This window comes from Ylistrum balloti, unplaced genomic scaffold, assembly GCF_031769215.1.
Source record: "Ylistrum balloti isolate Yb309-2 unplaced genomic scaffold, AGI_CSIRO_Ybal_v1 Utg369762, whole genome shotgun sequence".
Classification (NCBI taxonomy): Eukaryota; Metazoa; Mollusca; class Bivalvia; order Pectinida; family Pectinidae; genus Ylistrum; species Ylistrum balloti.
The window spans coordinates 343,168-359,117 of NW_026781960.1; the positions used below are offsets into that span (position 1 = coordinate 343,168).

Below are 15,950 nucleotides of genomic sequence, written 5' to 3' on the forward strand. Positions count from 1 at the left end.
TCTAGACTGGAACGAACTCTCATGCTCCCATTGTTACAGCACATACAATATAAGATATTCTAGTGTATATCATTTATTCAAACTCTTTGATATCAACATACGTGGTGTACATGAGATTCAAAAATGCTAAGTTCACTGAATAATGAGAATCCTGTTTTAAATCCTCAATGATAATTTATTTACCAATCAGAAAGCTTGATGAAAGTCCATGATATGAAACTGTATCTAAGTTACGGGAAATAGAGATCAGGCGGAACGAAATTTACTCCAGATGTTCGATACTTAACAATATTTTAAAAAACATAGAAATAGCAGTATTCGACAATCGAGAAATTTTGAAAACTGTCTGAAGAATAACGTACACTGAATTACCTGCCTTCGTACACTCTATTTTGAAAGTGTAGAATTTATACAGAATGAAAGAAAAAATTTTCGCCAATCTTGGTCACTCTATATCCTACCCTTAGCTCAGTCAATGTTTAATAAGACGTTTTAAGCAGAAACATTATCGACAGTCTAGACAAAAATAAAAAAAAATTAAATGATAAGACAAAAAACCTAGCAGTTCTTGTTGTTAGTGTTCACCCTTTTAGAGGGGTGAACTGGATACTCTCTGAATTACAGATCTCACTTTATTCATTCACGATCGCTGGCAAATATAAGGCAGACTCCAAAAACCGGATCTAGTTCCTGATCCTCGTAACCAATGGTAACATGGTTTCGAACACGTACTTCCACATGAAGTCACGCAGCATTTTTCCACTCCAGGGCAGTCCTGGTCTGATCCACAGTCCATTCCACACAACAATTCCCGCCGGAGATGCCACGGACAAGTTCCTGGCTTTCTGGACACACCTACGTGTGTAGAACAAACAAAACAAAATTTTAAAAAGTGAGAAAACAAGATATATTTATAAAAAAAACTATGCACCCGGTTGTTACAAAAATTCTGAAGTGGGACAAAGTGGGAAATGTTGGTACCACCGGAAAGGTCTTGTCACAAGGAACACACATACCAGATATGAAAGCCCTACATTTTACGTGCAAGAGTTATGGATAAGGTTAAATCTGAGACTAGACAAACAACAGCCAAACAGACAGCACAAAAACAATATCCTCCCGATCTTCCGATCCGGAGGTATAACCAAAAAAATCCAAAAGAAAGGGAAAACTCGTTAGGCGAGACGTAAGCGAGAATTAAAGATACTATTTATCATATACTTGGTATTGATACGGAAAACTCTCTGAAATATTGCCCTGTAAGCCTGTTGGAGTTCGAATTCTCCCAGGTTTTACTACCGAGACTACCAATCATGTACGTCATTATTTATGACGTCACAATACATACCGAAGATTTCACACAAGTGTCTATGATATAGAATTTATTTAAGCAATTCAATGACCATACATATCAAGAACATTTAGGCGAGTTACAAAATACAATGAGCATTATGAATTCCACATAACACGAACATGTGTTTAAGATTCTATTTGTTACATAATTCATATCTCTGAAAATAACCGCTCAAATTAATTTCGCTATGATACAGGCTTACATCGATTCGGACTGTAGCTTATTCACTACTTCTTTGTAACGTCATTATAGTGTTATTACAGGTGTATTAAGATATTGATGAGATGGACATATGATACGAAACAATAAGTCAGTTATTTGATAAAAATAGATCGTACAAAGACACCATTCTGATCTCACAGAGTTACCGCCCTTCATTTCACTCTGTCAGATGGTGTAGCGATAAGTTTGCCAGCCGATAGGGACCGGGACTGAAAAACACCCACAAATATGTGTGTCTACCACAATAAAATAGTGTGTCTTCCACAATGAAATAGATATTCCGGTGTCACTTGTTCACACAAGTGTTTTTGTTTACATCGGTTGGGGCGTTGTATCATTACCTGTAGTGAAATATCGCTACTTAATAACCAAAATAGGCAATGTCATAAGTTAAGACAAGTAGTTTATTAATATCTTCAAAGCAATGAATTGATAGAAAGCCAAATAAAAAATACAGAAACAGTCGCGAACCACTTTTTGTGTTTAATTTCGAGAGTGCATTTTAAAATTTGTGATTATCCTTCAAACTACAAAGACACATTACAAAAAAGAACCAATTGAATTCGATGTCACGTGACCTAATAGCGAGTTGTTACCGTCTGTATATGGTCAGTTCCTTTTTTACCAGAATCCCCAGCCGTAAACATCATATCTAACCATATATTTTACCAGTATTCCAGCCGTAAACATCATATCTAACGACATATTTTACCAGTATCCCGGCCGTAAACATCTTATCTAACGACATATTTTACCAGTATCCCGGCCGTAAACATCATATCTAACCATATATTTTACCAGTATCCCGGCCGTAAACATCATATCTAACCATATATTTTACCAGTATCCCGGCCGTAAACATCATACCTAACTACATATTTTACCAGTATCCCGGCCGTAAACATCATATCTAACTACATATTTTACCAGTATCCCGGCCGTAAACATCATATCTAACCACATATTTTACCAGTATCCCGGCCGTAAACATCATATCTAACCACATATTTTACCAGTATCCCGGCCGTAAACATCATATCTAACCACATATTTTACCAGTATCCCGGCCGTAAACATCATATCTAACTACATATTTTATCAGTATCCCGGCCGTAAACATCATATCTAACTACATATTTTACCAGTATCCGGCCGTAAACATCATATCTAACCACATATTTTACCAGTATCCCGGCCGTAAATATCATATCTAACCATATATTTTACCAGTATCCCGGCCGTAAACATCATATCTAACCATATATTTTACCAGAATCCCAGCCGTAAACATCATATCTAACCATATATTTTACCAGTATCCCGGCCGTAAACATCATATCTAACCATATATTTTACCAGAATCCCAGCCGTAAACATCATATCTAACCACATATTTTACCAGTATCCCGGCCGTAAACATCATATCTAACCACATATTTTACCAGTATCCCGGCCGTAAACATCATATCTAACCACTCATTTTACAAGTATTCCGGCCGTAAACATATTGTCTAACCACATAGGGGATTTCAAGTGATTGTTTGAATAGCTTCTGTTAGTCGTCGATAACTGGACACTCCCGCGCTGGTCAGGCGGCGGTCAGCCGTTAATCGTTCTGATTAGACGGTCAAAGTTTGGTAACGATAATCGATTAGTGACCAATAGTCATAACCTTGTCCGAGAAGTGGTCAATGTTCTTATCAAACTCTCACTACAATGACTGACGTCAAGTATGACATATGTTGATTGATTTGTCAAGAATTTTCTTATCGACTTTGACTTTCGTGTTTACTTCGAAATAACATTTGTTTCCAGGAGTTGGTTTGTCCAGGAGGTTGAAAGATATATATGATACATGATTCTCTAACAAGGTCCCAAGTGCTGACCAAATCATACAGAGTAACATCCGATACTTAATGAATGAGACAAAAGTACATTGTAGTGTGGTTGGGGTAGGGGTCATGACATTGGTTTCACCTGTTCGTGAACCTTTGTTTGTTTTGACTACTGTAAATCACTTTATGGAACATTTCATTTCGCGAAAGGTAAGTGATTGTCTTATTTCCGAATACATGATTTCCTAGGTACCACACTATAAAGTAATTAATTTAAGGACAACACCAACAAATATTCGCGTATATTCGCGGGGGGATTTTAATTTGCGAATGATGCTGCTCGCTAATAAACGCGAAATATAATCCTTCGCAAAAAAATAAATAATTTACAGTATCCTGACCCAACAGATAAAATGCGACATTGCCGTAACTAAGCATAACAACAATCCCTTAATGTCAGGAAACTCTAAATGAAAATATTAATGTTACGTATGAGTAGAGATTGTCTGGTATGGGGAAAAGATTTTCTCGTGAATCTGACTGATGAAATGAATAGAATATTTCTCGTAAACAACAATGTCGTATTCAATCTATTGATTTCGTTTGATATTTCATAAGGCACTGACTTCAAGGCTTGTGTAATACATGTATCACATTGGACCGACACCAACCAGCCCGTTCTGTAAATTCAATATACTACACAGACTCGTAATAAGTCATGTATTTGGACACTAATCACTTTCATTAATGATTTGTCAATTAATGAAAGATGAAGAAACATTCCTTCTAACTGATCAAAATGAGACTTAATCATGTGTACTTATTCTATACGTATCGGGGTTTACCATATGGTAACCTTGATTTTACTTATAACTTACTTTGGAAAGGTTGTCGACACATGCGTCCGCAGCCGTTGAAACAACACTTTTCCTCCCCCCGACAGTCGCTGTCGCGTCTACATTGCGTCACACACGGTGCCGCCGCACTAGGCATTGGACAATGGCCTGGCCGTCGGGTCTCCAGCTCTGTCTCTCCACCTGTGTGTTAGGAAATAGATTTTAATAACAGAAATCTAACAAACGTGAACTGGTGGTCAAGGGAGATAATATTAGACAACACATGCGAACTCGCTGTCAATGACGATAACAGATATCTACTTACACACGTGACCTCATGGTCAAGGAAGATAATAATAGATATATAACACAAGCGAACTCGTCGTCAGGGGAGATGATAACATATATCTACTTTCATACGTGAACTCGTGGTCAAGGGAGATAATAACATATTTACCTACACTCATCAATTGAGATAATCTCAGATACGTATACACACTGGAACTCGTGGACAGGGAGTGTAACCACAGATACCTACCTACACGCACTGGAACTCGTCATCAGGCGAGATAATCACAAATACCTACCTACGTACACTTGAACTCGTGGACAGGGGAGATAATCACAGATACCTACCTACGTACACTGGAACTTGTCATCAAGGGAGATAATCACAGATACCTACTTACGTACACTGGAACCTGTCATCAGGGGAGATAATCACAGATACCTACCTACGTACACTGGAACTTGTCATCAAGGGAGATAATCACAGATACCTACCTACGAACACTGGAACTTGTCATCAGGGGAGATAATCACAGATACCTACCTACGTACACTGGAACTTGTCATCAAGGGAGATAATCACAGATATCTACTTACGTACACTGGAACCTGTCATCAGGGGAGATAATCACAGATACCTACCTACGTACACTGGAACTTGTCATCAAGGGAGATAATCACAGATACCTACCTACGAACACTGGAACTTGTCATCAGGGGAGATAATCACAGATACCTACCTACGTACACTTGAACTCGTGGACAGGGGAGATAATCACAGATACTTACCTACGTACACTGGAACTTGTCAGCAAGAGAGATAATCACAGATACCTACTTACGTACACTGGAACCTGTCATCAGGGGAGATAATCACAGATACCTACCTACGTACACCTGAACTTGTCATCAGGGGAGATAATCACAGATACCTACCTACATACACTGGAACTTGTCATCAGGGGAGATAATCACAGATACCTACCTACGTACACTTGAACTCGTGGACAGGGAAGATTATCACAGATACTTACCTACGTACACTGGAACCTGTCATCAGGGGAGATAATCACAGATACCTACCTACGTACACCTGAACTTGTCATCAGGGGAGATAATCACAGATACCTACCTACGTACACTGGAACCTGTCATCAGGGGAGATAATCACAGATACCTACCTACGTACACTTGAACTCGTGGACAGGGGAGATAATCACAGATACTTACCTACGTACACTGGAACTTGTCATCAAGGGAGATAATCACAGATACCTACTTACGTACACTGGAACTTGTCATCAGGGGAGATAATCACAGATACCTACCTACGTACACTGGGACTTGTCATCATGGGAGATAATCACAGATACCTACCTACGTACGCTGGAACTTGTCATCACGGGAGATAATCACAGATACTTACCTACGTACACTGGAACTTGTCATCAGGGGAGATAATCACAGATACCTACCTACGTACACTTGAACTCGTGGACAGGGGAGATAATCACAGATACTTACCTACGTACACTGGAACTTGTCAGCAAGGGAGATAATCACAGATACCTACTTACGTACACTGGAACCTGTCATCAGGGGAGATAATCACAGATACCTACCTACGTACACCTGAACTTGTCATCAGGGGAGATAATCACAGATACCTACCTACATACACTGGAACTTGTCATCAGGGGAGATAATCACAGATACCTACCTACACACACGGGAACTCGTGGGCAGGGGAGATAATCACAGATACCTACCTACACACACGGGAACTCGTGGGCAGGGGAGATAATCACAGATACCTACCTACACACACGGGAACTCGTGGGCAGGGAGGGTAATCACATGTACTTCTCACGAACTGACATGTTGCAGATTCGCCACATTCCAAATCCTAAAAGAAAGCACAGAAGACGAATTGAGTAAGAAACATCAATATTTACCCCAAAGATACAAATCTGCGAAACAGTTTAGTATCCTTTGTTATAAACATTTCTCGCTCATTTCCGATTTTTAAGTATCGTCTCTAAAACCGGTATTTGATTTCCTTCATAACATTTTAATTTTTTTTCTCGGTGAATCAACGATTGTTTTCGCGCTTCACGTTGCAATCCTCCAATTTGAGGCAGTAAAATAATAATTTAAAAAACAAACAAACAAGAAATATGTTTTCTGTATACTCATATAAGTTACAAGAACGTCCACTACATCGTCACAAATACGGTAATATACTCACACAAATTACCAAGACATCTGCTGTATCGTTACAAATACGATAATATACTCACACAAATTACCAAGACATCTGCTGTAACGTCACAAATACGGTAATATACTCACACAAATTACCCGGGCGTCATAAAGACGGAGTTATAATACAGTAACACACAGCGAAATTTAATACTCACACACGGTGTAATATGATACTCACACACGGTGTAATATGATACTCACACATGGTGTAATATGATACTCACACACGGTGTAATATGATACTCACACACGGCGTAATATGATACTCACACACGTTGTAATATGATACTCACACACGGTTTAATATGATACTCACACACGGCGTAATATGATACTCACACACGTTGTAATATGATACTCACACACGGTGTAACGTGATACTCGCACACGGTGTAATATGATACCCACACACGGTGTAATATGATACTCACACACGGTGTAATATGATACTCACACACGGTGTAATAAAATACTCACACACGGTTTAATATGATACTCACACACTGCGTAATATGATACTCACACATGGTGTAATATGATACTCACACACGGTGTAACGTGATACCCACACACGGTGTAATATGATACTCACACATGGTGTAATATGATACTCACACACGGTGTAATGAAATACTCACACACGGTGTAATATGATACTCAGACACGGTGTAATAAAATACTCACACACGGTGTAGTATGATAATCACACACGGTATGATACTTACACAGGATAAACGGGCGTCTACTATCACATTCACTGTGTAGAGCATCTGAAACAGAGAAACAGATAATTTCCAAACTTACGGATGATTTTCAAAACAAGTAAAGACTTTTGCGGAAGTTAAATCTATTGAATAAGTCTTCTAGTCACAAACTTTTCAAACCTTTAATCCTGTTTTTCTATCTAAAATATAAATATTGCCATGTATATGCAAGATTGAAGGACTAGCGCTATTTTATATTTGTCCTTTTGACGCTTGTATCGATACTAGCATTACAAACACAAGCGTATCGTGACGATATTCAGATCCAAACACAACTAAACGTTGATCTTGCTATTTAACATCAACAAAGGTGGCCGGCTTAGAAACATAAATGCTAATCTCGTGAGACAGTTTAAGAGGCGAAGAAACTATGGTGTGATAAAGTCAATATTTTGTTTACTTTTTAAATGAAGCTTGTTTTTTTGGTGTCAAGAACCTTTGAATTCATATTGTCTTACAATGTTCTAGACACTCGATCGGGTTATCAAGTTCATGTAAAAAAATCTTCAAGGAATTAGAACAATATTACAGAGGTGTGTTTACGAAAATTTTATATAAGTTGATCCCGATTGTATTCATTGGTTAATAATTTAAATACCCGAAATATTGAAACACCCAGCCTCGAAACCATGAACGATTCAAAATTACAGGGTCGCTCTTTCATTTTCTTTTTTTTTTTTTTTTTGGGGGGGGGGGGGGGGGGGGGGAACTGGTAATTTTAACAAGAGAAAATACATCGCAATATTCGATGCCAAAGCCACGACGACAGGAAAGTTTTATTTCAAGGCAATATTTTCAATTTTACGAAACAACATTTATTTATCGAAAATATAAATGTTAATGTCATAACGCAAATTTCGTATGAGAAATTGATTTGTTCATTACATATTCAAAAAAATAAGATTTCACCGATACAATAAGAATATGTTTGAAATGAATGATTAAGTAAATATAACCGAAGATATAGGAAAGATTTTCGGCAGGGAATGACAAAAAAATCATTGAGATGAATGATTGAAACCTCTTTCCATAGTTTAGTTTAAATATTTTATTTCGTTCATTCAATTTCAGTAGGTAACCTGACATGTAAGTTGCTGAATGTACAACCGCACAATCAAAGATTTCGCTTTGATATTTCTACACAAATGTAAAACCATGTGTCGTTCTTAGTGTAGTTTTGTGTCACTTTATACTACAGCTAGGTATCAGGAATGTTTTGTAACTCTCCTTCCTATACAAAGGTTGTTATAAACAATTAGCTCTACCTGTGTCTCTGTTAGACTGAACAATTATGAACGGTCGATTTCCGGAGAACTTTGAACGTTTACGTGTCGTTAAGTACATATTTCAAACGTACAACACGGGAGCGGTCAGTATTCTCACGCCACAGTGTCCTGGATATTGATCAGATACGGACAGTAATCTTGATTACTGAATGAAAGAACTGACCACCGTGAGAGTATATTGATATCACTGCTTTGTTTGAATACACCACACGACTGTAATGACGTACAGAGTCAGAGTCGTCAGGAGCATTGTCATCAACAGCGAAATTAACACGGTAGCTAACTCAATGAACATGTCTGTCATTCAAATAATTTCATTTTTGAGAAGTTGAGTTTGTCATCATACTCACACACGATGAGATGTTCTTCTAGAAAAAATATTAATTGGTAGTAGTAGAAGTGAAAATCGAGGAACTGATATATAAAAATTTAATGTGTAAATTCCTCAATTTATTTGCTACTTTTTACAATTTATTGTTTCCCTGAAAAAAAATCTTCGTGTGTCCGGGGTATTTTGGCAAGGTTCACTTCTAAAGAAAGCATTATTTGAATTATAGACATTTCCATTGAGTGAACTCTCGATGTTATTAATCCGTACATATTGAGACGTTTACATGTACTACAGTGTGTATTGCTCGATAGGTCTTTTTCAAGGACGTTCAACACGTTATGACGTCAAAATCTCACATCATATTTATCTATTTTAGCGTATATTGGCAAATTAAATAAAATGTCTTTATTAACATTTCGTCATCTTGACAAATCAATAAGCATACTAAGGTGTGTGCGTCCAGTGAGAGCATGTCTGTCTGTCGCCATGATCTATTTAAAGTGAAAGTCAGAGTACTTAATTGTATACTATAATCGATGGTGGGTGTTTTAATGATTAACGTAATTTACAACTTATTACAACATCGAATCGTTAATGTAGAACCCGGAAATTCATTGTCATTCGTAACGACATGCGATAAACGAACAAGTCTGTTATTAGCGGTTCACACTCTACATACGTCACATCAATACACACGGTGTATATTGATTATAAGGGGTTTTGACCATCAATATTTCAGGAAGAGCTACATGTTTACAGTTTTCGGAATGGGATTCATCACTTTGTTATAAATATATTTTTAGAAATATTTATCTTTAACACAAAAAACAATGATATCTTGATATCCACGATATTGGTAATTATTTATGTATATATATGTATGTATTGTATGAATTATGAACAAAAACGTATCGTGATGAAGCTTTTTACATAAAAAGTGCAAGTTAGAAATACAAATTACTGGCAATCTCGAGATCCGTAGAACTTTTCCAACCCCATGGACTGTATAAAAGCTCACAATCAGAGGAACTCCGATCACTCATAATCTCATACAGTTAAGTGAAAATCCGAGGTTTTTGGTTCGATTCTTACACGGGCGGTTTGTGGTCCGATTCTTACACGGGCGGTTTGTGGTCCGATTCTTACACGGGCGGTTTGTGGTCCGATACTTACACGGGCGGTTTGTGGTCCGATACTTACACGGGCGGTTTGTGGTCCGATTCTTACATGGGCGGTTTGCGTTCCTCAGGAAGCCGACATTACCGTCACTGTTCACTGAGGTTTCTACCACCTACTACAAGGACACCCACACCAAGTCCCTATATGATTACTGTTTGCGGAATGGTAACATATCACTCTAAGAGATGTCGTTGGTCCAGAGTTTGTATCAAAACTAAGTGGCACGTTGATGGACAGTGTTGTTGTCATGATTTTAATATTTTTATGAAATATGTTGGATCGTTTGCGATATAAAATTTAACATTTCTGATGCTTTAAATGTCTTTTATGTCAAAGCTTTTATCATCCTTTTAGATGCGTAACATTACTAAAATGTAACCTTGATTTATATAGCGAATGTCGCCAGGAATACATATATTAAAATGAAAATGAAACAATACCCAACATCAGGATTGGGAAAAAATGACGCATGTCATCTTTATAATCCCGATTAGAGAAAAAAGGAGAGAAGATGCGGATAAAAATAAGAAAGAAATATATAACCAAAGAACTCAATAGTAAGTAGAATGTTTAAAAATCACTTACCGAAAGGATGAAAACTCCGATAGGCATTTAATTGTTTTAGTGTGGAGCACGTGCCTTCTTAACGTAGAATAAGATTTCTGTCTTTGGAAGTCGTAGAGATCGGTGTTATTCTCTCTTGTTTTGTCAGCAGTCACTTTACAATTATTCGATTGTAAACCAACTGTATATATAGTCTACAATAAATCAATGTACAGCTATCCTTAGGCGGTTATAAGTGGGCGGGACCCAACATAAGTCACGTGGTACCGACACGGCGAACAAAGGTACACCCTATGGTCGATATAAATATATTTAGCCACTAACGTCGCGTGTACATTGTAATACAGAAATAGAGGTAATGAATAAACCAATAAAACATTTCCTTACAGAAACGGTATGAAAAATATATATCACGGATGTACGGAGGTAGATGGGCAAGAATTAGCTAATGTAACCCTAAGTGTGACATTGCAAGACAAAAATAAAAATATTCATAAGCCTACAAATTTTGTTTGAAGTATAACTGTAAATGGTGTCTTTCTATGTATAACAGAAAAAATCATTTTGAAACTTACTTCAGTCAAGAACAAGGAGAATTAATGAATTTAGAGCATGTAACATTGACACTATTCCCAAACTGAGATTGATGGTTCTTTGACCTGTTTAAAGTTTAGTATTAGGTTTGCTTATCTCAAAGCATTGTCCATCATCTCGACTTAAAAAATTGCATTTGTCAAATGTATCATGTATTTCAGAAATTCTATGAAAACAGGTTTCCTCTGATTGTTTTGTCAATGTTACATGCAGTTATTAAGAGATAAATATAATCAGAATTATGTTCTTGGTAAACAAGAAAAGTAAGTTTTTCATTGTGTTACTGTCGTATAAAGAAAATTCTATCAATATTTTTGCAACCTTCTCATTTCAGCAATAAAGCAGTTACACATATGTTGCGTGTATTATGGACACAAAAATATGAATCTTGAAGCATGCCAGAAATGCTATTAAAACGCCGGACACGAAAATTAATTATATTTTATTACCTGATACATTTTCCGAACTCCAGTTGATTGATGAAAATTACGACAATGATATCGTACCTTGTGTTGACACTTCGTAAATTTGTAAATGCCGTGTCGATGATGCGTTTTCAAACAAATTTACTGAGGGAAGCGTGCACGTAACGTTTGTTGACGCGAAAAGTTACGTACATTGGTCTATTTTCAATCCTATTTTTTTCGCAGCTTTAATCAAATCCTGTACAAAACAAGCGTTTTTATCGATCATTTTGCAGTTGATTAACAACTTTTACAGCACTACAATTCTTCGGGCGTTTAAAAAATACGACTCGGAGTTTCACTACTGCAGAAATGTCACACTTTTTGCCTATAATTTATCCACTGGCGGCGTACAACTTGTGCTGCTTCCTTGTTATTTAATCAATTAGATCAATTTGTTTTTTCACATGACGATAAAAATAAACCAACTTTAATATTTAACAATGTTTATTCTCCATACTTGCATGATTTTGTTTGTTTTTTATTGGATAAACTAATTTAACACTAAAATTTCATTAGCGACTTCTTGCTCAGATATCAGAATAGAAATTATACATCAAAGATGTCTTTACGGAGGTAGATATCAGGACAGAAAATATACATCACGGATGTCTTTACGGAGGTAGATGTCAGGATAGAAAATATACATCACGGATGTCTTTACGGAGGTAGATATCAGGATAGAAAATATACATCACGGATGTCTTTACGGAGGTAGATATCAGGATAGAAAATATACATCACGGATGTCTTTACGGAGGTAGATATTAGGATAGCAAATATACATCACGGATGTCTTTACGGAGGTAGATATCAGTATAGAAAATGTACATCACGGATGTCTTTACGGAGGTAGATATCAGTATAGAAAATATACATCACGGATGTCTTTACGGAGGTAGATATCAGGATAGAAAATATACATCACGGATGTCTTTACGGAGGTAGATATTAGGATAGCAAATATACATCACGGATGTCTTTACGGAGGTAGATATCAGGATAGCAAATATACATCACGGATGTCTTTACGGAGGTAGATATCAGGATAGCAAATATACATCACGGATGTCTTTACGGAGGTAGATATCAGGTGTATAACACGAACTTTGTATGTTGAGAAGACCTTGCATATATGTAGATCATGCATCTTCTCCTTCTCCATGCATGCGAAACAGATGATACACTGTCCACGTGCCTAAACTCATACCTTGTCAATGTCTACCCCTTCCTGTGCTTTGTTTACTTCCTCCTTGTCACTCGCTGCTTTATTGAATACATCTTTCTACTTGTTCGCATACAAATGCTTTTCCATTATTAAAATATGTCGATTCTAGACGTTATATCGCATTTCATTCATAAAGATATCCGTGATAACATTCACAGATATCATAAAGATATCCGTGATAACATTACAGATATCATAAAGATATCCGTGATAACATTACAGATATCATAAAGATATCCGTGATAACATTACAGATATCATAAAGATATCCGTGATAATATTACAGATATCATAAAGATATCCGTGATAACATTACAGATATCATAAAGATATCCGTGATAACATCATAAAGATATCCGTGATAACATTACAGATATCATAAAGATATCCGTGATAACATTACAGATATCATAAAGATATCCGTGATAACATTCACAGATATCATAAAGATATCCGTGATAACATTCACAGATATCATAAAGATATCCTTGATAACATATCACAGATATCATAAAGATTCACAGATATAAAGATATCATAAAGATATCCGTGATAACATTCACAGATATCATTAAGATATCCGTGATAACATTCACAGATATCATAAAGATATCCGTGATAACATTCACAGATATCATAAAGATATCCGTGATAACATTACAGATATCATAAAGATATCCGTGATAACATTCACAGATATCATAAAGATATCCGTGATAACATTCACAGATATCATAAAGATATCCGTGATAACATTCACAGATATCATAAAGATATCCTTGATAACATTCACAGATATCATAAAGATATCCGTGATAACATTCACAGATATCATAAAGATATCCTTGATAACATTCACAGATATCATAAAGATATCCGTGATAACATTCACAGATATCATAAAGATATCCGTGATAACATTCACAGATATCATAAAGATATCCGTGATAACATTCACAAATATCATAAAGATATCCTTGATAACATTCACAGATATCATAAAGATATCATAAAGATATCCGTGATAACATTCACAGATATCATAAAGATATCCGTGATAACATTCACAGATATCATAAAGATATCCGTGATAACATTCACAGATATCATAAAGATATCCTTGATAACATTCACAGATATCATAAAGATATCCGTGATAACATTCACAGATATCATAAAGATATCCGTGATAACATACACAGATATCATAAAGATATCCGTGATAACATTCACAGATACCATAAAGATATCCGTGATAACATTCACAGATATCATAAAGATATCCGTGATAACATTCACAGATATCATAAAGATATCCGTGATAACATTCACAGATATCATAAAGATATCCGTGATAACATTGACAGATATCATAAAGATATCCGTGATAACATTCACAGATATCATAAAGATATCCGTGATAACATTCACAGATATCATAAAGATATCCGTGATAACATTACAGATATCATAAAGATATCCGTGATAACATTCACAGATATCATAAAGATATCCGTGATAACATTCACAGATATCATAAAGATATCCGTGATAACATTCACAGATATCATAAAGATATCCGTGATAACATTCACAGATATCATAAAGATATCCGTGATAACATTCACAGATATCATAAAGATATCCGTGATAACATTACAGATATCATAAAGATATCCGTGATAACATTACAGATATCATAAAGATATCCGTGATAACATTCACAGATATCATAAAGATATCCGTGATAATATTCACAGATATCATAAAGATATCCGTGATAACATTCAAAAAATATCATAAAGATATCCGTGATAATATTCACAGATATCATAAAGATATCCGTGATAACATTCACAGATATCATAAAGATATCCGTGATAACATTACAGATATCATAAACATATCACGTGATAACATAAAGATATCATAAAGATATCCGTGATAACATTCACAGATATCATAAAGATATCCGTGATAACATTCACAGATATCATAAAGATATCCGTGATAACATTCACAGATATCATAAAGATATCCGTGATAACATTACAGATATCATAAAGATATCCGTGATAACATTCACAGATATCATAAAGATATCCGTGATAACATTCACAGATATCATAAAGATATCCGTGATAACATTCACAGATATCATAAAGATATCCGTGATAACATTCACAGATATCATAAAGATATCCTTGATAACATTACAGATATCATAAAGATATCCGTGATACAGATATCATAAAGATATCCGTGATAACATTCACAAATATCATAAAGATATCCGTGATAATATTCACAGATATCATAAAGATATCCGTGATAACATTCACAGATATCATAAAGATATCCATGATAACATTCACAGATATCATAAAGATATCCGTGATAACATAACATTCACAGATATCATAAAGATATCCGTGATAACATTCACAGATATCATAAAGATATCCGTGATAACATTCACAGATATCATAAAGATGTCCTTGATAACATTCACAGATATCATAAAGATATCCGTGATAACATTCACAGATATCATAAAGATATCCGTGATAACATTCACAGATATCATAAAGATATCCGTGATAACATTACAGATATCATAAAGATATCCGTGATAACATTACAGATATCATAAAGATATCCTTGATAACATTCACAGATATCATAAAGATATCCGTGATAACATTCACAGATATCATAAAGATATCCGTGATAACAACAG

At 35.7% G+C, this 15,950-nt stretch overlaps 1 protein-coding gene across 1 annotated transcript; it reads right to left on the reverse strand.

Moving 5' to 3' along the window:
- Nucleotides 1–640: 640 nt before the first annotated feature.
- Nucleotides 641–10,972, reverse strand: LOC132543674 (WAP four-disulfide core domain protein 2-like). Its single transcript, XM_060207190.1, has 5 exons — nucleotides 10,946–10,972; nucleotides 7,526–7,570; nucleotides 6,354–6,441; nucleotides 4,290–4,448; nucleotides 641–855 (listed from the first exon to the last, which is right to left on the reverse strand). Exons 1-5 carry the CDS (start codon nucleotides 10,970–10,972, stop codon nucleotides 641–643), a joined length of 534 nt encoding a protein of 177 aa, XP_060063173.1.
- Between the last annotated feature and the right edge of the window lie 4,978 nt (nucleotides 10,973–15,950).

What these genes read in the sequence shown, in the direction of transcription:
- LOC132543674 (XM_060207190.1), bottom strand. Translation starts at nt 10,972, where the DNA reads ATGCCTATCGGAGTTTTCATCCTTTCG. An exon ending in TAGACGCCCGTTTATCCTGT is followed by an intron (nt 6,442 to 7,525) that starts GTAAGTATCATA and finishes GCTTTCTTTTAG; the next exon opens with GATTTGGAATGTGGCGAATC. An exon ending in ACGAGTTCCCGTGTGTGTAG is followed by an intron (nt 4,449 to 6,353) that starts GTAGGTATCTGT and finishes CCTAACACACAG; the next exon opens with GTGGAGAGACAGAGCTGGAG.